This window comes from Narcine bancroftii, chromosome 11 (assembly GCF_036971445.1).
Source record: "Narcine bancroftii isolate sNarBan1 chromosome 11, sNarBan1.hap1, whole genome shotgun sequence".
Lineage (NCBI taxonomy): Eukaryota > Metazoa > Chordata > Chondrichthyes > Torpediniformes > Narcinidae > Narcine > Narcine bancroftii.
In genome coordinates this window covers 87,960,381-87,981,955 of record NC_091479.1, presented here as the reverse complement: position 1 = coordinate 87,981,955, position 21,575 = coordinate 87,960,381, and the positions used below count along the sequence as shown (strand labels likewise).

At 38.7% G+C, this 21,575-nt stretch overlaps 1 protein-coding gene and 1 long non-coding RNA gene across 4 annotated transcripts in view; one reads left to right on the top strand and one right to left on the bottom strand.

Annotated features, from left to right (window-relative positions):
- Window positions 1-21,575, bottom strand: part of LOC138746097 (uncharacterized) — a 158,172-nt gene that overhangs the window by 123,385 nt on the left and 13,212 nt on the right. For 2 of the 3 annotated variants that reach the window (XR_011346696.1, XR_011346695.1), the window contains exon 3: window positions 13,269-14,831. The exons of the other annotated variant lie outside the window; for it this stretch is intronic. This is a non-coding gene — a long non-coding RNA (uncharacterized lncRNA). The remainder of the gene's footprint in view (window positions 1-13,268; window positions 14,832-21,575) is intronic. 3 annotated transcript variants of the gene reach the window in all.
- Window positions 11,571-20,327, top strand: wnt16 (wingless-type MMTV integration site family, member 16). Its single transcript, XM_069903936.1, has 4 exons — window positions 11,571-11,874; window positions 12,133-12,359; window positions 13,715-14,010; window positions 19,469-20,327. The coding sequence occupies exons 1-4, from the start codon at window positions 11,783-11,785 to the stop codon at window positions 19,928-19,930; spliced, it is 1,077 nt and encodes a 358-aa protein (XP_069760037.1). The 5' UTR covers window positions 11,571-11,782; the 3' UTR covers window positions 19,931-20,327.

Here is a 21,575-nt window from a genome sequence, read left to right as displayed (position 1 = left end):
AAATATGTATATTAAACTGCAAGAAAAGGAGAATGAGGAAACAAATGGTAAAACTAAACAAAAATGGGAACAGGATTTAAATATAAAGATAAAAAAGGAAACATGGGAGGAGTTATGCTCTGGAACGATGAGAAATACAATAAATACGAGGTTACGTATGATACAATATAACTGGATACACAGGCTATACATTACACCTCAAAAGTTAAATAAATGGGACCCAACAGTATCTGATAGGTGTTTTCGATGTAAAAAAGAAATGGGAACAACAATTCATGCAATCTGGACATGTGAGAAAGTAGAAAAATTTTGGGAAGATCTCAGTCAGATATTAAATAAAATAACAGAAAACAATATACCAAAGAATCCAGAGATCTTTCTCCTAAGTAACATAAAAAACAAAGAATTTGGAATTGATTTGGAGGATGCACAAAAAAGATTTGTTAAGATAGCTCTAGCCGTAGCAAAAAAATGTATTAATTCAACCTGGAAATTGGAAGATAATTTGAAAATACAACAATGGTATATAGAAATATAGAAATGAATAAACGTATTCCATTAGAAAAAATAACATATAGTTTAAGAAATAATATTGAAATATTCGAACAAATATGGGAGCCTTACATTAAATACAAAAGCGAAAACCTACCGGGGACAATCATTACCTAAGTTGATGGAAGGAGAAGGAAAGAAAAGAATGGACTCAGTAGAATTTCTGGTGTATTTTTGTTGAGTGACAACATTGTCTATCTGGTTTAATGTATCCTAGATTGTATACCTTAAATTGATGGGGAGGGGTGGTGGGGTGGGGGTGGGTTGGGAGGAGGGAGTGGGGGGGAGAAAATGTCACTGTATATGTGTGAAAAGGAAAAAGTGTGTATCATGGCTAATGTGATTTATGGTGTGAAAAATAAAAAAATTTTTAAAAAAACTCTATCTTATCCCCCTTTGTCCAGTCCCTCCTTCAACTTCCAGGACATCTCACATGCTCGGCTCCATTTAAAAATATTTCCTTATCCCTCACTACCTCATCTTCACGATGGACATCCAGTCCCTGTAAACCTCCAATCCCATCTACTTGACAGAACTTCCCCTTATCCAGAACAACTTTTCATTTGATATCTGTTGTTTTCTACAAATCAAATGTGTAGCCACTGGAACCCTCATGAGCCCTAGCTACACCTGTTTTTTTTTTGTTCCAAACCTACTCTGGTACCACTCCAACTCTTTCTTCACTTCACCAATGATTGCATTGGTGTTGCCTCTTGTATCTGGTGTGGAACTTGTCAATCCCATCAACTTTCACCCTACCCTCAAATTTACTTGGATAACTTCTGACACTGCTCTTTCCTTTCTGAATATTTCAACATCGAAGGAAACAAACAGTCCATTGATATTTACTCTCAACCACTGGCATGAAAGAAGATCATATTCTAATTGGGAAGGGAGATTGGAGCCAATTTCATACAAATGATATCAAGTTGAATGGAAGCCTTTCAATTTGTGCATGACTGTGATGTACCCACAATTTTGCCTCAGAAGCTTGCATCATGCAGAATCCATAACCAGGCTTGTCACTGGAATCTTGAGAGATTGATTAAAAGTGATCATCACACCCATCAATATTCACAAAATCAACACTTGCATTGAGAATGCTACCATCTCCTGTGATTCTTAGTTTCACAGTAACATTTGAATCTTGTTCTGTTCACAGTGGTCTATCATACAGAGTGGCTAGCCTCAGGATCCATCAGTCTCATGGCCAGCAGGGATATTTCTCGCAGTGTCCTCTCAGCTCACTCAAGCTGTGGAAAAGATAGGTGTGCAAAGTCACTAGTAAAAGGGCAGTTGTTTGTGACCAGATGGTTTGTGGCTTTGGGCGCAGAATGGCAGTTTGCTGTCAGGTTTCAAACCAGTCATTACAATGGTGTGGGGACATGAAAAAGTTAAGTTCAGATCACCTGTCACCAAATGAAGACTAATACCTTGTCTTTGTTGCGAAGACATCATGGTAACTTTGTGCATTAATTCCAACTGCACAAGTAAGGATGAATGTGGAGACAGTAGCTAGTATCCCACCCCCATCTCAGTCATCCAGAACCCCTCCCTTCATAGGGTCCATACCATCATTGTGGTCCAGATGCACAGTTGGCAAAGAATAAACACTGACACAAATCCCAGTGGCACAGTATAATCCATTTCTTTTTTTTTTAACTTTAAGATTTTATAACATGAATAACATATAGGATTACATTAAAAAAATTAAGAAAATAATAAAATTACAATACAGTATCAGTAATCTAAATAAACTATACCCTCCCCAATAATTATTACACATTAATAACCCAACTCAAATTAGTCCAACCCCCCCTTTCCCCCTCAAAATAAAGAGTGAAGAATTAATAAAGTTAATAATATGTGAGAAAAAAACCACATAAAAAAAAACAAAAACATAACCGATTAAAATACTAACAAAAAGAAAAGTAATTAATACTAAGATATCAGACTTAAAAAACATATTTAAATCAAACTTAAATGCATATATTTAACAGAGTTAAGATGAAACATATATTTAACTCAAACTTAATATAAAAAATTAGTAAAGTTAGTAACATTATCTATCAAAAATTCTTAAACAATAATCAATTCTTAAAAAAAATTGTAGCATGAAAAATTTTAAAAAAAACTTTCTCTATAGAGATAAACCTTCACCAAATATCAACTAACTTCACATCTATCATCATATTAGTCACATAAACCACCATCTTAAAACAAAATTCAAACCTCATTAAGCATTGTACAATTCAATTTTAGTACTCTTCCACCATTTTTCCCTTTTACTCTTGAATAGTTATCCAATAAAAGCTCCAATACCACATTTAAATATCCCCAATCATTACGTTAAAATTCAGATATCCAAATAATAAAAACATCTACAACGAAATCTATATCTTCAACAAATGGAGCATAAACCAAAAATTCAAACCTCATTAAGAACTGTACAATTCAATTTATAACTTTCACCATTATTCCCTTCGTTCTATTAACTAAAATAGCAAAATAATATACACCAGAATTACCACTCCTTTCACCTTAAAGTTAAAGAAAAAATATTAAAAACTTATCCATCCCATTCACATTTAAATTTCAAATATTCCTTATCTACTGAATAAACTTTACAAAAAAAACCACATCAGTTTTTAGTTTTTTAAACAATCAAATACTTTCTTATGCTTTTTTTTTTATATTTAAACAAAAAAAAAACCCTTCACTCTCTAATCTAATAATACAAAAAAAAACGGGTAGGAGGTTAAAAATACCCCCTCCCGTCTAAACCGCGCAATGCGGTAACTCCCAAAAAAATGGGAGTGAGATAACTCACACGTAGCAGATGACTTTCAGGAAATAGCGCCTATCCAGTTCTCTCCCCCAACTCTCACTTCATCTTAAACTAACATCATCATTATTTAATATCCCTTTTTTTAAAAAAAAACATTAGAAAAAAGGACAACTCTTCTTTTAATCAGCTCCAACTGCTGAGTCACCATTACAACCATTCCTTCTTGGAGCACGGTTCTTTTCTTCCATCTCTTGTCTCCTTAGAGATCGCGGCGGACTATGTCTCTGTTGAAACTGAGTAATTGGCAGCTCTTGAGCAAATGCTATAGCTTCCTTTGGAGAATCAAAGAACTTTGTTTGGCAACCATCTTGGAAAACCTTCAAAACAGCTGGATATCTAAAGGTTGCCTTGTAACCTTTCTTCCACAACAACTCTTTAGCAGGATTGAATTCCCGTCTTTGGAACATAGCTTCTTGACTCAAATCCACATAGAAGAAAACTCGATTATTTTGAATCATCAAGGGTGATTTTCTCTGCTGTGCATTTCTAATAGCCACTCGTAAAATTATTTCTCTGTCGCAATAATTTAAGCAACGAACCAAAACAGGTCTTGGACTTTGACCCGAAATAGGTCTTCTACGCAAGGCTCTGTGAGCACGTTCCAGTATTATACCTTCCGGGAAATTTTCTTGACCCAGCACCTGCGGAATCCATTCAGTAAAAAATTTTCTTGGGTCTGGTCCCTCCATTCCTTCCAGCAAACCAATAATCTTTATATTGTTCTGTCTGGATTGGTTTTCAAAATAATCAATCTTTTTCACCAAATTTTTGTTTTGAGTTTGTAAGTCTTCGACCATTTTGGACACATCAAAAACTTGATCCCGTATTTCATCTATATCTTCTTCACACGAATTAAATTTATCTCTCACTTCAAGCTTAAAAGCTCCAAACTCAGCCATCTGTTGAGAATGTATTTTCACCAGAGTATTAAACCTAGTACCAAGTTCAGTCATAATCTTGGATAATCCCTGCATTGTATAAGATAATTTAGATTCAAGATTCACAAAAATCTTTTCAATTGGAAGAGATTTTGGCTCAACAGATTCCTGCTTCTTCTGCATAACCAAAGGATCTTCTGTTCCTTCCTTCATTCTGGTTGTCTTCCTTGTAGTATGACTGCGTGTGGAAACCCCAGCCACAGCCTCTCCAGCAATGACTGGAGGACACTGGCCGGGGTTTTCCCCAGTCCATAATGTATTAAGTTCTCCCAGTACATCAAGTTGTATAGGTTTTTCTATCTCAAGAGATGCAGTTTGCAGCGCCACCTCTACAGTTGACAAATGCCTTTGAGTAACTCTTTGTTCTAAAGGCTGTTTGGCGCCCTCTTTAGGGGGCTCTACCAATGTAACATAAAGCTCTACATCCGAACACTGTACCTCTCTCCTGGGATCCATTTCACACCGAGTCCCGGTGTCTTTCCTGTAGGTAGGCTCCAAAACTTGAACTTTTGGAAAATGTAGTTTTTTGATGATCTGTTGTCGTTTTTTTTTTTGCTCTTTTCCACCAATTGTACCATCATAAGTTAAATTAACAGCACTGAAATTATCTAAACTTTTAAAGAATTTTAACGGGCATTTCTAGACAAAACAATAAGATAGAGTCAGGAGAGGACTGGAAGGCACGTCTGATCCTTACGCCATCTTGCCACGCCCCCCAGTATAATCCATTTCACCAGTGAGTGGGTAGTCAAAAGATCAAGCAGTTGATCAGGGAATCTGCTGATTCAGCCTCTTTCCTATTAGAGACAAATGCTGCTAGTCAGCAAGTCAGATGCTCCAGGCCCGTATATTCATTACTGCAACGTCTAGATCTCTGCCTTTTCCCTCCTGAATAATCGCCCTTCTATCTATTCCAGGAGGTGCCATCTCCAGGTATCTTTGTCCCATTTTCCAAAAGTTGCACTGAAAAGCTCTGCCCCCCACCCCCATATCAGCCCATCTTTAATAAATTCCTTCTGATTCAACTGTATTCAATCAACCCTGTTCTTCCCTTCAATTATTACCCATCTCAGAACATTAGGCAGAGTTTATTTCCCTGGGTGTAATTTCATTCTAGATTGGAATCGTATGTACACTAGATTTAATCCTGATATACAGTAATCAGTGTTTTAATTGCCCATTTTAACTTATTAACAATCAAGTAAACACATTCAATTCACTACTTTTCAAAGGCATGATTTAATGTCATGACCACTGGTGATGGAAAAGTATCATAATTACCAAGATGTAGCAACATCTGTAGTAGCATATTGTATATTACAAATCTTCGTCCGCGAAGCCAAGCCAAAGAAAATATGTAATTTCAAATTATTTGATATGATAAAAGAAAGTGGAAATCATTATGAATAGGATTATGGGGAGGAATGAGGAAATATTGAAAATAAAGTGAAAAAATAAATAGAGACTGATAGGTTATAGTTTTGGTTGCAATCAGACAATAAATTTATAGGTGACATCCAAGGATTTGATTTTAAGAGAAAAATAACAAATATAGCACTCAATATAGAAGCAGAAAAGCCTGGACACATTCAATAAGTCTGGCAGTAGCTGAGGAAAGTAGACAGTCAATATTTCAGAGAAGCCGAGACACGGTACCACATCAAATTGGAGTCCCAAGGATCATCTCGGACCCACAGCAACAATGATGGACATGAAATCAGGGACTAGAAACCAAAGCTGAACAGCCTAGTGTGCACAGCACAACACTCTCTAATGGATTACACGTGTTTCAAACAGGGAGCCAGCAGGAAGTGGATATTAACATCAATTACTACAAACATTGTTGCACCCACAATCACTGCTGCTGAAGTCAGGCCTTTCAATGGGTGAACCCATAAAAAGCGACTGACCTAGATGGAGTTCTAGGATGTGCGCTACATAGATCAATTAGTGGGCATATTCACAGATATCTTTCCTAAAATAGGCCATAGTCCCCACCATCTTCAAGAAGGCCACTACTATCTCAAATCTAAAAGTATAATAATGGCCCTAAATTACTATTAATTAGATGCTTTAACATTTACCATCATGAAGTGCTTTGAAAACCTGATCATAGCTCACATCAATTCCAATTTACCAGCCAACTTTGATCAACTCAATTTGCCTACTGGTCAAACAGATTGGTGGGAGGTACCATCTCCCTAGCTCTTCACTCAGCACTGAAACACCTTGATTTTAAGGCCATCCATATTAGACTACCATTCACAGGTGTGCCTTCAATACCAAAACCCTCAGCAAACTCATTCCCAAACTTCAGGATCTGAGCCTCAACACCCCCCTCTTCAATGGCATCCTTTGACTTACTGTCTAGCAACCGCAATCAGTGAAGTTGGGTAACAGCATCTCCTCATTGATCACACTCATCACCGACATTCCTCAAGGATGATACTCTGTCCCTACTATAGTCCCTTTATACCCACAACTGTACATCTCAATGCCCCTGCAGATCCATCTTCAAATTTGCAGATGATGTCACAGTAGTGAGTTGGGTATCAAATAACAACAAGATAAAATACAGGAGAGAAATTGAAAGGCTGATAGCAGGATGCCAACAACTTATCTTTCAAAGTCAACAAGAGATGATTATTGGCTTCAGGATTGGCAATGAAGTAGAAAGAGTAAAAAAACTTCAACTTAGGAATAAGCATCTCCAATGATATTCATTTCCTGGGACAAACACATTGGCACTGTGATCAAGAAAGTGCTTGGTCAGTTCTCCTTATCCCTCAATAACTTCTACAGATGCACCAGCAGATGGATATTTGGTGGGCGTAACATAGTGTGGCAGCTGCTCAGCTCAGGATTGGAAGATGGTAGTGAATGCAGCACAGAACAATAGCACAAACATCCCTGCCATCTATGTACTCCTTCTACATCTCCCGCTCCCAGCCAACGTTCTGAAGGACCCATCACATCCCAGACACACTCTCTTCACCCTCCTCCCTTTGGAAAGAACACTTGAGTGTGAAGGCATGCAATAAACAGGCTTCAACTCCTTGTAGTCATCAGGCTCCTGAATGAACAGACCTATCATGTTGTCCTTGTTTGATGCTAATTAACCTTGCTTTTTCATTGCTCTTGACATAACTGTTTGAATAGAGATCTAATCTTTCTAAACATTTTTTTCTGCCAAAAATTTTCATTTGACAGGTTTAAATGATTCACTTGTATTGCCATGAGTGACATTAGATTTTGAGGGTGTTTTTTTATCTTTGTGGCAACAACACATTAAGGTATTTACAGCAGGTGCATTTATTGTTACATAAAATGTAAAGCACGGGTTATAAAGCATTTTGACTGATAAATCTTCAGGCACTGTTCAATTTGTAATTTTAAGATTCAGTCAGGCAGCATTTTACAATACAAATCAAATAATTATCTTGTGCCCTGCAGTAAAATGGGATTTGCTCCAAAGTTTTCTAAAACTTTATTCACGACATTGAAGAAATCAGCCTTGTAGGCACAAATAAATTCACAGATCTCCTTGGAAACAAGTCAGCTTGGTGTGGAGGTCGCGCGAAGCAGCCTGTCGTTTAACGAGGCAGAACTTGAGCAGAGCCGCCCCGTCGAATATCTGGAAAGGTATCGGGAGCGGTGTCGGAAAACGAGCTTGACCAGAAAGCAATTACAAGCAATGGTTTCAGCCAAACCGCAGTTGCAAACTTCAGTCCGTTTTTTGGGGGTCATAGCAGTCCTTCCAAATTAGTGGGGCATGCCATTCCGGCAACTTAAAAATTACACGACTGGACATCTATTCCTACAAATGTCTATCCTTCCCCAAGGTGCTCCCTAATAAGACTAAATCTTGGTTGCAAATACGAGATGAAAGGAAGTAATTCAATACGACACCTTTTCAAATGGATCGTGTATCCTTAGCGTTAATTTGCAAATGCACACAAATGTTCTTTCATTAGAATGTCCTTTCTATTCCCTTAGTATAATCCATTATCCAGAAATACCACAATATTTTTTTGGCCTTGGTGCTTAAAACTGATCTGAAGCTGCAAGGAGCTTTGTATTTATTTTAAAGACATTGCTAATACGTGGACCCACAGGGGACCGCAGATGCTGGAACCTGGGGCAAAACAACCTTCAGGACGAACTCGGCGAGCCGACGTTTGGAGTTGGGAGCCCTTCGTGTCTCCAGATTGATAATGTGGTAGAAAAGGTCAGTAGAAAATTCTGGTAGGTTTAGATTAACCCGCGTATAAAGGTTTAAATGCGTCTGAGTTCCATTACGGAACACCGATATTCAAATTTAAAACATCCGTTTATATTTTAATACTCTTGTTATCGTTTCTTTAGACTACTATATTATCTACTAAATAGAAGAAACTCTTGGTTTGTTTTGAATAGCAGCTCCTCGGAAATAGTTCCGTGAAATGCGCTAAAATTGCATAAACGATTCAAATTTCAGACTTGGAAAAATGGTAATATTACAATGACGACCATTAATGTTTCATTTACTTCACATGCAGGATTTCTGCATTCTTCCAATAAAGGGGATTACGTTATTACAAAAATGCCCAATTCTGATAATCATTTTATACCGAATGGTATATTGTTGCATTTATCCTGAATTTTAAAAAATGGAACATACTTTGAGAGCATGATTCAACTTTTCGTTAATATTGCACAGTAATCAGACTTGTTTGTTAAGGGACTATGCATTGAGGGGGATTAAGTCACACCGAACAATTTAGAGTTGCTTTTAAATGAAAAGATGACCGATTATGTTAAAATTGTACAACAAAATAAACAATTAATGTTCTAATTTGTGTTCTAATAGATGTATACTTTACGTCTACTTTCAACACTATCCCTCCCCCTCTCAATAAACCCCCCCCCCCCCACCGATAATTCTTGCTCATTGTCTTTCGGATAAAACAAATTTTAAGACTTCACTTGAAATTATGAAATGGCTACTTTCGTATTTTCCAAGGCAATCCTTCAGTGATTAAGAGCTCTCATCGAGGCGTTCGAAATATATCAAAACTCCTTTATCACATAGTGTGGCAGCTGAATCTGGCAGGTATAGAACACTGACTGCTCGCTACCGCCATAATCATGTGTGGTGTAAAAATGCCGAACTCTATATATATCAATTTCTCTCTCTCTCTCTCTCTCTATCCATCTCCATTGAGAGAGAGAGAGACAGAGACAGAGACAGAGAGAGACAGAGACAGAGAGAGAGAGACAGAGAGAGAGAGACAGAGAGAGAGAGACAGAGAGAGAGAGACAGAGAGAGAGAGACAGAGAGAGAGAGACAGAGAGAGAGAGACAGAGAGAGAGAGACAGAGAGAGAGAGACAGAGAGAGAGAGACAGAGAGAGAGAGACAGAGAGAGAGAGACAGAGAGAGAGAGACAGAGAGAGAGAGACAGAGAGAGAGACAGAGAGAGAGACAGAGAGAGAGACAGAGAGAGAGAGACAGAGAGAGAGACAGAGAGAGAGAGACAGAGAGAGAGAGACAGAGAGAGAGAGACAGAGAGAGAGAGACAGAGAGAGAGACACAGAGAGAGAGACAGAGAGAGAGAGACAGAGAGAGAGAGACAGAGAGAGAGAGACAGAGAGAGAGAGACAGAGAGAGAGAGACAGAGAGAGAGAGACAGAGAGAGAGAGACAGAGAGAGAGAGACAGAGAGAGAGAGACAGAGAGACATATTAAAAAAATTAAGAAATGTTTTGAGGAAATCTAATTAACAGGTAACATTACAAATAATTTCCATCACCCGTGATACGCCTTATGTTAGCTCACTAACAATATTGAGTCGCTCTGTGGCAGGATGTTTCCTCTTTGATGAAGGGAATGAAGAAGGATAGTCTGCTGTGGAGTGATTCGACAATAAATTGAGAGCACTCCATAATAATGAAATGCATTATATCGCGAAATCAGAAACCATGTTTAACAAAGCTTGGATGAGGTATCCAAAATCTTCGTGAATAATGAAGATTTTTTTGGGTTTATTTAATATACACACAAATCTAATCCAAAAATACGTAACAAGGACGAATATTTTCAACCAGGATTTGAAGATTATAAATTGAAACAAAAATTTTTCGGGGTTGAATGTGATATTATGTGTGCATTCTGTCAATAAATTACAACTTGAAAAAATAGACTTGTTATATGAAATGGGGAGAGTTCTGCAGAAATTTTCATTCCATTTTGTGCTCACCATGTGATATTAACTGTTCCAAGTATTTTCTCCATCATTTGAGATACTTAGGAAATATTTCCGAAGATGTGAACAGAGTTTATTTCCCTGGGTGTAATTTCATTCTAGATTGGAATTGTATGTACACTAGATTTAATCCTGATATACAGTAATCAGTGTTTTAATTGCCCATTTTAACTTATTAACAATCAAGTAAACACATTCAATTCACTACTTTTCAAAGGCATGATTTAATGTCATGACCACTGGTGATGGAAAGGTATCATAATTACCAAGATGTAGCTCCCTCCCTCCCCAGCCACTCTCTCTCTCACACACACAATTGATCGAATTTAACAGTAAAGCAATAGTTTAAGTCAAATCAATAGCCGTACTCTTTTTCCAATCAAGCATTTTCATCTAGTAATTATTCGAGATATTATGATATTCGGTTTCGATATAGCTTCCACATTCTCAACAAGCATTTAGCTGGCACGTTTATGGAACAACATGGACAATACTCGAAACACGCGGAATAGGCAACATCCGTGGAGAGAGGGGGGAGGGGGGAGAAACTACGTTTAATGTTATCACATCTTGGAGATGAAACGTTTACTTGGTTTCTCTCCACCGGTGCTTTATATCAGATTTCCAGCAATTTCAGTTGTAATTTGCTTTCGAAACACATCTACTAAATCAGTTAAATATCAAGTTGAACAGAGCGCATCATGTGAACGAGAATGTACTAACAATTTAAGAATTCAGAATTTAAGACGACGATGATTTCAACTTGAAATATTCGGGGGGAAATTCTTAGCTACCATCCGCATTATAACGTAAACCTTCCTATGTTCAAGGTTAACACTTGAATGGGCGAATTAAATGGAACATTTCCTGCGGTGTAGTGTCACGAGACCACCGACCAATCGTTACAGCAGTTTGTCTTTTATTTGTCCAATGGTAAGTTGTGGGCGGCAGCTAAGATTTTGGCAGATACAATCCTTCTCAGGACTTGCTTCATCTTTTTATCGCTCTTTATCATTCTGCATTTCTTTCAAACTCTGCCTCTCCAGTCCTATTCTGGACGCTCCCACCGAATTTCAGAAATGGATGGCGTGGTCAGTCTGCAGCAGACTCATCCCCCTCAAGTTGCAGAAATGTGCGCTCATTTTCAATTCCATTAACACCGTGACACCCTCGCGTAGCAAAAGATCATAAATGATTCGGTCATGGAGAGAGGGGCTTCTTTTGGCTTAGACCAAAACTTCTTATTCGTGGTCGTTCTAACAGTACTTCCGTGCTACTGTCAAGGAAACTGGATGTAAGTAAAGTTTAATACTTGACAGTGTCTTGTACAACTTTAACATAACATCCCAGCTCCTGTACTTTGATTTATGAAGGCCACTGTACCAAAAGCTTTCTTTGCAACTCTAACTAGTGAACCGGTGTGGACTTGTAGGACTAAGATGGCCTGTTTCCATGCCATAAACTGTTATATGGTTATATGGTGTAGGATGCTTTTTATTTTCCGTGTTGGGGTTATTTGATAGTGATGTACGTTTCTATATATTCGCAACAGGTGGCTAGGATCCACAGCCAGTGGAGTTACGGAGAAGATGGGCTGTCTAGGTTTGCCGCTCACAAACAAACAGAAAGATCTCTGCAAAAGAAACCCCAATCTTTTGCCGGCCATTAACGAAGGAGCACGCATTGGTATCTCCGAGTGCCAAAATCAGTTTAAACACGAGAGGTGGAATTGCTCTATTACTAATGTTTATTCTGTGTTCGGCTATGAGCTAACAAGTGGTAAGTTAAATAGATGTTTTAATAAATTTTCCAATCCAGGTGTACAGGCATTATTTCAGGACTCGAGTACAACTTTGGCCTGAATTAAGAGGCAACAACAAACAAATGAAACTTTTAAGATTTTCACCTTTTCAATTAAATCTCACTGTCTCTGTAAAAGAATGTAATTATTGGTTATAAACAATTGTTTTCACTTTAAAATAAGTATCGATTCGAATGTCTCATGAAATTGCAAATAAGTATTTATCTTTTCGCTTTAATAGTTTGTTCCCCGGGCCGCTGTTCATCGTCGCCAGGTGATTTCAATTCACTTTTTTAACCGTTTGGTACATTTTTTTTTAAAGTTTACGAACATGAAACAATGTAAAGTTGTGATGGGAAATACAAAATTTGAACCTATTTAAACCAAAACTACTTTGTTCCCCGAGTACCTTTTGAACACAAATTATTTGCCTAGATTTCTCCAAGAGTTTTTTTTAGCAAACCAGTTAATTTTCCTACGTGACTTTCAACGTCACGTTTCTCTTGTGGTAACAATTTTGTCTAAAACATAGAATCGTTATTTGTAAGTGAGCCGATCAGGGGAGGTCGGAAAGATATCAAACGACAGTAAAACGGATTTGTAAACTTCCTTGCTTTCAACACGGACGACTCCGCGTCGTCCACGACCTCGCCTAATAGCCGTGCGGTTCAGTACACAGCCTACAGCTGGGGAAAGGGGATAATGGGCATTCACGATTCCTATCTTTACAACATTGTACACAGGAAGCGCGCAGACCAGACTCGAGTGAAATGGAAATTAAAAGTAGCAAGTTATTGCTTCAGTGCTTTCCGAACGCAGGCACGAGTCGTGAACCTGGGTTTATCGTTTGTTAAATATTCATTCATGAAAAGACGGTAACTACTCACCCTCCACATGCAGTAATGAGTCTTGGGTCCGAAGTGTTGACTCCCGGCTCCAGACTGGCGCCGCAACCTGGGATCGAAGTGAACTGAGAGAAGTTAATGTGACAGCTCCCAGGGATTGTGGGCGAATACAATCATTTTCGGGATCGTTTCTTTAAAGGGTTTATATATGCGTTTGGAGTTTAAATGTCTCTTTCCAACTCCACTTAATTCTTAGCCTGGAAGATGTTAATGATGCCTTTAATCCTGAGTGCAAAAGTTCCAGAAGCAAAATGACTTTTTAAAAGTTTCACGCATGTTCATTGAGCACGTCAGCGTTTTTCTCTCTGCAGATGCTGCTTGACCACCTGGACATTCCTGCATTTGGTGCATTGGTCTCGCTGCTCTGCCCCGTTTTGCATTTGCCATTGCCCGCTAGGTAACGACGAGCCTTGCTCTCTGGTGTGCAGGTACGAAGGAGAGCGCTTTTATTCAGGCGGTGATGTCGGCGGGGCTCGTGCACGCGGTGACGCGCGCCTGCAGCGCGGGTAACCTGACGGAGTGCTCGTGCGACCGGAGCCTCCGGAGCGGCGGTTCGGCCGACGAGGGCTGGCACTGGGGCGGCTGCTCGGACCACTTGCACTACGGCACGGCGCTCAGCAGGAGGTTCGTCGACACGAGTGGCAAAGCGGCGGCGGGGGCTGTCGGAGTGGACAAAGAAGCACGGGTGACCATGGTGTTGCACAACAGTGAGGCGGGTCGGCAGGTAGGAGTGGTTTCCCCCTCCGTCAAACTCCCGCACTTCACGGGCCCGTAGTTGCACTGGTTAGAAACAGAAATGGTTGGGAATGCCCCACAAGTCAGGCAGCCTGGCTGTTGCTCAGTATCTGGAGACGAGGTCCAGTAAATAAGGTTATAAATCAAATCAGTTTATTGTCATCTGATTGCACAAGGTGCAACCCGACGAAACAGTTCTCCGGTCCTCCGTGCAGAACACGCAGACACACAACCAGACTTAACGTCCATAAACACGTATTTATCTATACAAATATCGTTGGGAACCTATGAGAGTCTAGGAAGGTTAGTGTGAGCAGTTCCTTTGGTCGTTCTGCATTCGCTTTGCCAGTGGGAAGTAGTCGTTCCTCAACCTTGCGGTGCTGGCTCTAATACCCTTGTGTCTCTTCCCTGATGGGGTAGCTGAAAGATGTGTGTGGGGTGGAAGGGGTCCTCGATGATTTTGTGTGCCCTCTTCAGACAATCATCCTGGTAGAACATTGGTGGGGAGAGACATCAGTGATTCTCTGATCCATTTCTCTGAAGCAACATTACACTTTGATTCAGCTGGCCAGGATGCTTTCCATAGAACTCCTATAGGTTGACAGGATGGTGGCTGGTAGCCTTTCCCACTTCAGACTTCTCAGGCAGTCCAATGGCTGTTGTGCCTTCCTGACAAGTGAGGAGATGTGCATCCATGATAGGTCACTAGTTACGTGGACTTCAAGGAACTTGGTGTTCTCCACTTGATGTGCAGTTCAGAATCCTCTCCTACATCTTGTCCACATTGAGACTCCGTCCTCTAAAGTGGAGCTGAAAGGGTTATTGACCTGTCAATCAACCTGATTTCGTGCATCTGCAGTGGTAGATGATGCAATTCAAAATAAAAAGTATAAATGCTCAACAGAACAAGCAACATATCTAAAAAGAAAGTTAATGCTTCAGGTTGATTATTTATTATTTTTGGTATTTATTTTAGGATTGTTTTGCATTTTACAAGAAGGATTTCTGACTTTTTATTGGGACAAGTTACTGTTGCTTCTGTTTCTTTTCTCAACAATCTGTTTTCTAAGTAAATTGACTTGTGTGCTGTGGACACTTAGCTGAATCATGCCCTGACCTGCTTCTGACTCATTCATTGACCTCGTGTTGCCAGTAAATGTTCTCTGCTTTCAATTGTCTTTTGTGCACTAAACAAAAGACTGATGATTAGAACATAATTGCTTACAGATGAAAGTTATCACTTCCTAATGAGTGTAATTTAACCTTTATATTGGTACAAGAATCTCACAAGGTGGCTCTTGACCCTAAAGTGGGTCCTAACTCATCAGAAATTAATTTGGAGAAGACCACAAGAAAATGGGAGCAACTCAACCCATTATCTCCCACAATTCAATATGATCGTGGCTAACCACAACTCCTCTTCTGTGCCAGTTTCCCACAGTTCCTCTTAAATGTTCATCTGCCTCCACCTTAAATCTATTTAATGATCTGCACTGCACTCCACACCCTGACTACCTTCATGGATAGAGGCTTTTGGAGATTCACTAACCCCTGAGAGCCTTTTCTATGTACTACAGTTTTAAATTATCAGCATCTTATTTTGTCACTTTGTTATTCTCCCACTAGTGGAAACCTCTCAGCATTTGAGAGACTATTGAATCAGGTCACCCCTAATTTTTCTAAAATTGAAAAGGAATACAAGGCCAAACTGTCAAACCTCTCTTAATAGGACAGCCCTTTCCTCTCAGGAATTAACTTAGTGAATCTCTTGGGCTGCTTTCAATTGTACTATTTTTTTTTGGTAGGTACAGTATTTCAGGCTCCCCATCACCCTATATAACTATAATAAAACCTCTTCTTAAACCACATCCCCTTTGCATTAAAGACCAATCGGAATCAGGTTTATTGCCATGAACATGTCACAAAATTTGTTTTGCAGCAGCAGGATTGTGCAGAACCAGGTGCAAAATTATTATAAATTACATTTCTGTAAATACAAGATTTTAAAAAAAAACGAATGCTAAAAGGATTAAAAGTGAGGTAGTGTCCATAGATTTATTGTCCGTTCTGATGGCAGAAGGGAAGAAAATGTTTTCCATACCTCCTTCCTGATTGTGGCAGTGACAAAAGGGTGAGAGTCCTGATGATAGAAGTTTCTTTTTTGAGGCAACACCTCTTAAAGATATCCTAATGGAGTGAAGACTAGTGTCGATGATGGTGCCAATCACATTTACAATACTCTGTGGCCTTTTCCTGTCCTGTGCATTTGCACTTCCGTACCATATAGTAATGCAACCAATCAGAATGCTCGCCACTGTACACCTGGAGTCTTTGGTGACAAATCTTCTCAAACTCCTAATAGCTGCTCGAGAGCCTTCTTCACGATTGCTACAATGTGATAACCCTAGGATAGGTCTTCAGAGATGTTGATACAGGAATTTGAAGTTTCTTACCCTCCCCCCTGCTGACCCCTTGATGAGGACTGGTTTGTGTTCTCCTGACTTCCGCTTCCTAAAGTCCACAATCAATTCTTTAATTTTGCTGACGTTAAGGGCAAAGTTGTTGTTGTGACACCACCCAACTGGCTGTTCTATCTCACTCCTGTACACTTTCTTATTTCCATCTATTATTCTGTCGACAACTGTGATGTCATTGGCAAATTTGTAGATGGCATTTGTCAGAGGTGTAGAGAGATTAGAGCAGTGGATTAAATATGCATCCTTGAGGTGTGCCTTCATCAGTGAGAAGATGCTGTTATTCATACGCACTGACTCGTCTTCTGATAAAGATCCGGGGTGCCGGGGGAGGTACAGAGGCCCAGGTTTTGAAGCTTGCTAACCAATACTGCCACTTGCCTGTGGACATATTGTGATTTATCACTTGTACACCTAGATCAGTGGTTCTCCACCTTTTTCTTTCAACTCGCATACCACTTTAGTAATTCCGATGCCATCAGTGCTCTGTGATAAGGAAGGGATTGCTTAAGGAGGTATGTAAGTGGGAAGGGAATGTTGAGAATTACTGCTCTAGACTCGATTGTTACTGAAATATTTTGCTTGCGAAAAATTGTCATTGGCCCATTTTTTTTGAAGTTATGAAACTGTGCATATAACAAGTCAATTAGGTATGATTAAAACAGTGGTTTTCAAACTTTTTCTTTCCATCCACATACCACCTTAAACAATCCCTTCCTAATCACAGAGCACCAATGGGATAGGGAATACTTAAAGTGGTATGTAAGTAGAAAGAAAAAGGTTGACAACCATTGATCCTAGATATATTTGAACTTCATTCATTTAGATGATTAGCTTTTTGATTTTTACCAAAATCATGCCCCTCAAGTGCTGTTGATTTCCTTTTGGATTTCTCTGATCATTTTTAAAAAGCTTTTCAACTTCCAAGGTATCTCAATTATACAAGTTAACAAATTTCTCTGAACACCTATCTTTACTTGCTATTTAGAATTAAACTAAAACCTAAACTCGTCTGTGTTAAAGAAGAAACTAACTGCTGGAGAAAGACACACAGACATCCTCCTACTGTTTGTTTTTGCTTCAGATTCCAGCATTTGCAGTCTCTTATTTATAATCTTGATTTATTCAAGATTATTTTATTTTCATGTAGTAAAACAGAAAAAGTGAAATTACACAAAATTTCTTTTAGTCTACTGTAAGGCAGACAAGGATTCACTATCAGCAAGAATTGCCTAGCACCTTGCAACCAGTTAAAGAGACGCAAAAGATTCCCCCAGGATCACTGAATGCCCATGGCACAGAGCCTTCAGTCTGAACCACCAGCAATCTGAGCTCCAGATACACACCCTTGACAATCAGGAAGCCTTCAGTGCCCTCCTTTCAATTTAGTTTTAAAATCTAACATCATTATGAAATATTTTAGTTTCCATTCTCCAGGGATGTTTGGGTGATGCTGAAACCTATCATTGTCTGATTCAGTGGTTTTCAACCTTTCTTTCCATTCACATATCACTTTAAACAATCCCTCTACCATAGGTGTTCTGTGATTAGTAAAGGATTGCTTAAGGTAGTATGTGGATGGAAAAAAAAAGTTTGAAACCACTGTTTTAGTTGTATCTAATTGACTCGTGATGTGGACAGTTTCATAACTCCAAAGAAAATATTTCAGTAACAATTGGATCTAGAGCAGTGATTCTTAACCTTCCCTTCCCACTCACATCCACCTTAAGCAATCTCTTACTAATCACAGAGCACTCATGGCATAGGGAATAGTTAAAGTGATATGTGAGTGGAAAGAAAAAGATTGAGAACTACTGGTCTGACTTGAGGTTAGAATTATAACCACTAAGTAAAAGACTAAATTCAGGCCAAAGTCACAACAATTTAAGTTGCTTTCCCAAACTCCTATCCCCATTTGGACAATGCCTGATTATTTACAGGAAAGGTGTTGAGAGTATAACTAAACTAATATTAAATAAAAGTTCCCACTGATATTTGCACGGTGTTAGTAATTCAGAAATAGCACAAGTGTGGAAGAAGATAATGTGTTGAGTCTGCAATTCCTTTCCTCATCCTGGGAAATAATAACTGGATATTAAGCTGCTCTTGAAACACTGATATATTCTGAATATGCGATGCTTAAGTTGCATTGGCAAACTTTACTGTTATTCCCTACATTACATCAACAATTCAGTATTATCATTATAAATCTGGATTTTTTTTCCTAATTGTGACATCAAACTATAGCTAATCTTCACTTATTTAGTTTGGAATTCTATGTGCTCATTAAAGTAGCAAAAGCTTGACAATTTTCAAAATGTTTGCAAATTGGAATATCATAATTGTACCAACACGTACTGCTTAAAGTACATTTTGTCACTTTCACATTGACCTAGATTAGTACCCATGCCCCATTCCATTCCAGTTACGCTAATAGGATGTAAATGAATCACAAAAGACTGCAATTGATAATGCAGTTATCAAGCTGGGAATTAAATCCTGGGTCTAGTTCAACATTTGGAGCCTAAGGCTTCAAAGCATTTTTGTGATGTTTGGGCTCAACTTGGGTCAGAAAGCTGATTTGTATTCCATCGATTTAGCATTTACAGCAAAGCTTTCCATCACAATAAACGAGAATGCACCCAGAGGCAGAGTTCTCATTTGCATTGGGTCGACCAAAATTTCAGTAATTGCAAAAGCACACATTACAGTTATATAAAATAATTGTCCAGAGAAAGTTTCCTTTTCTATTTCTTGCTTTGGAAAATAACTCAGGAGGAGCTTCTGATAACAAAAGATATTCAATGAATTGTACTACAGAGACTGTTATGTGTGGGCCAATACATATTATTTCATAATTATTTCTGAATACTTATTAATTGAAAAAGAAAAATGCATGTAAGCTGGATGTTTAATTTACTAAGCATGTGTATTGCAAACTTAACAGTGGTGGTAACTTGCTGGCTGTTACAGGCTGTGTCCAAATTGATGTCCGTGAACTGCCGTTGCCACGGTGTGTCTGGTTCGTGTGCTGTGAAAACTTGCTGGAAAACAATGTCGTCCTTTGACAAAATTGGCCAATTCCTTAAAGAGAAATATGAACACAGTGTCCAAATCCTGGATAAATCAAAGAAGGTTCGTCGCAGAGACAAGGAGCAGCGGAAAGTGCCAGTGAAGAAGGAGGACCTGGTGCACATTAAAAAATCGCCCAATTACTGTGTGGAGGATAAAGCGTTAGGGATCCGTGGAACTCGAGGGCGTGAATGTAATAGAACCTCACCCACTGCAGATGGCTGCAACCTGCTGTGCTGTGGACGGGGATATAATACACATGTTGTTCGTCATGTGCAGCGATGTGACTGCAAATTCGTGTGGTGCTGTTATGTGCGCTGTCGAAGATGCGAAACGATGACTGACGTACACACTTGCAAGTAGCTAAAAGGCATCAAAAGGAGTGGAAAAGACAGAACAAAGTCAAGCTTTGGGCCAAAGAAGCATGAGATCTTGATGGTTTTGATGAATAAATAACATTCTGACAAAATTGAACAAGATGTTTACATCTTGGATGGTCATGATCTACGGATGAGTAGAAAATGTGTATAATATATTGAAATTTATATTTGAGCTAAATCTAGGAAACCTCAACGAACAGAAGGATAACACCATCGCCATAATAGTTGTTTGGTCACTCAAATTAAAAAAAATAGATTAAATAAAAACAACCAAAAGAAAAAGCTCTAGAGCAGGGGTGTCAAACTCAAATTCACAGAGGGCCAAAATTAAAAACTTGGACTAAGTCGTGGGCCAAACTAAATATTTATTGAAAATTTTCAACAACATCTGCATGTTTTCTCTTCTTTCAACATATGTAATGTTAAACTTTTTCTTATTAAAATAAATGTTTAATAATAGTTTTGGTTAAACTCTTTCCAGAAGAAGCATTAACAAATGAGAAATAAAATATTCAATAAATAATATTTCTCTATAGCCTTTAAGCTCCTTTTAAATGTATTTTTTTTCACAAGCCAACAAGTCAAAAAAATAACAACTTGCTTCAATGAAAATCCAAACTTTCAACGATGAAGAGTCCAAAGTGAACCAAAGAAAATATTAATCCAAGCTTAGCTTGCTCCACTGTGATTTACTCTGATGCACCTGAGTCTAAACCAGATGCTTGGCATCTCTTCTTAGATGCAAGTTCATCAAACTATGGGGTCAGAGTTTGCCTCCCACCTGTCTTGAAAGGTCTTGTTTTCTGTCTTTCGTTTGGCCATTTTTCGTAAGGGGTTTATTACATGTGAGTTGGGCGACAGGTCGCAGACGCTAATGAAAGTAAAGAGAGGAGGTGGGGGCGATTAGCGGGCTGACGGGCCGGCGCCAACGCATTTGCAAAGCGTTCTGGGATTTGTAGTATTAGCTGTGCATGCGCTATATTGGCGCGGCGGCCAGCGGGCCAGCTCTAATACATATTTGATATGATCTTGCAGGCCAAATATAATTATATTACGGGCCAAGGCCTGAGTTTGACATGTGCTCCAGAGGAACAACAAGTACTAGAATATTATAGAGATTCCAAGAGACTCTAAATGCTGGAGGGTAGAGCAAAAAAAACTGCTGGAAGAACTTGTTGTATCAAGCAGCTTCTATGGAAGCCGAGGGAATGCTCAGTCTGATGCAGGTTCTTGACCTGAAACGTCGAGTATCTCTCTACCTCACAGATGCTGCCTGAACTGCTGAGTTCCTCCAGTCTGCTTTATTACTGGAAATATTATAATTAGAAGCAATTTTTAGTAAAGATTGAATAAAATACTATTTTAACATTCCAAATTAAATGTTTGAAAACAGTATTTTTTTATATAAAGATCAATAGCATATATGTAAAATGGCTACTGTACTTTGAACCATAGAATGAATTTAAAACTATAAAGAGGTAGCATTGTCTGAAATCAAGGTATTCCAAAAGATAAAATCTTCTAAATTATGATCATTCACAAGTGGAAATGAAAACATTGAGGCACTGTATTTCAGTTGCATGGCAACAGTGTATCTAAATCTATTACTTGCTTAGTTAAATAATTTA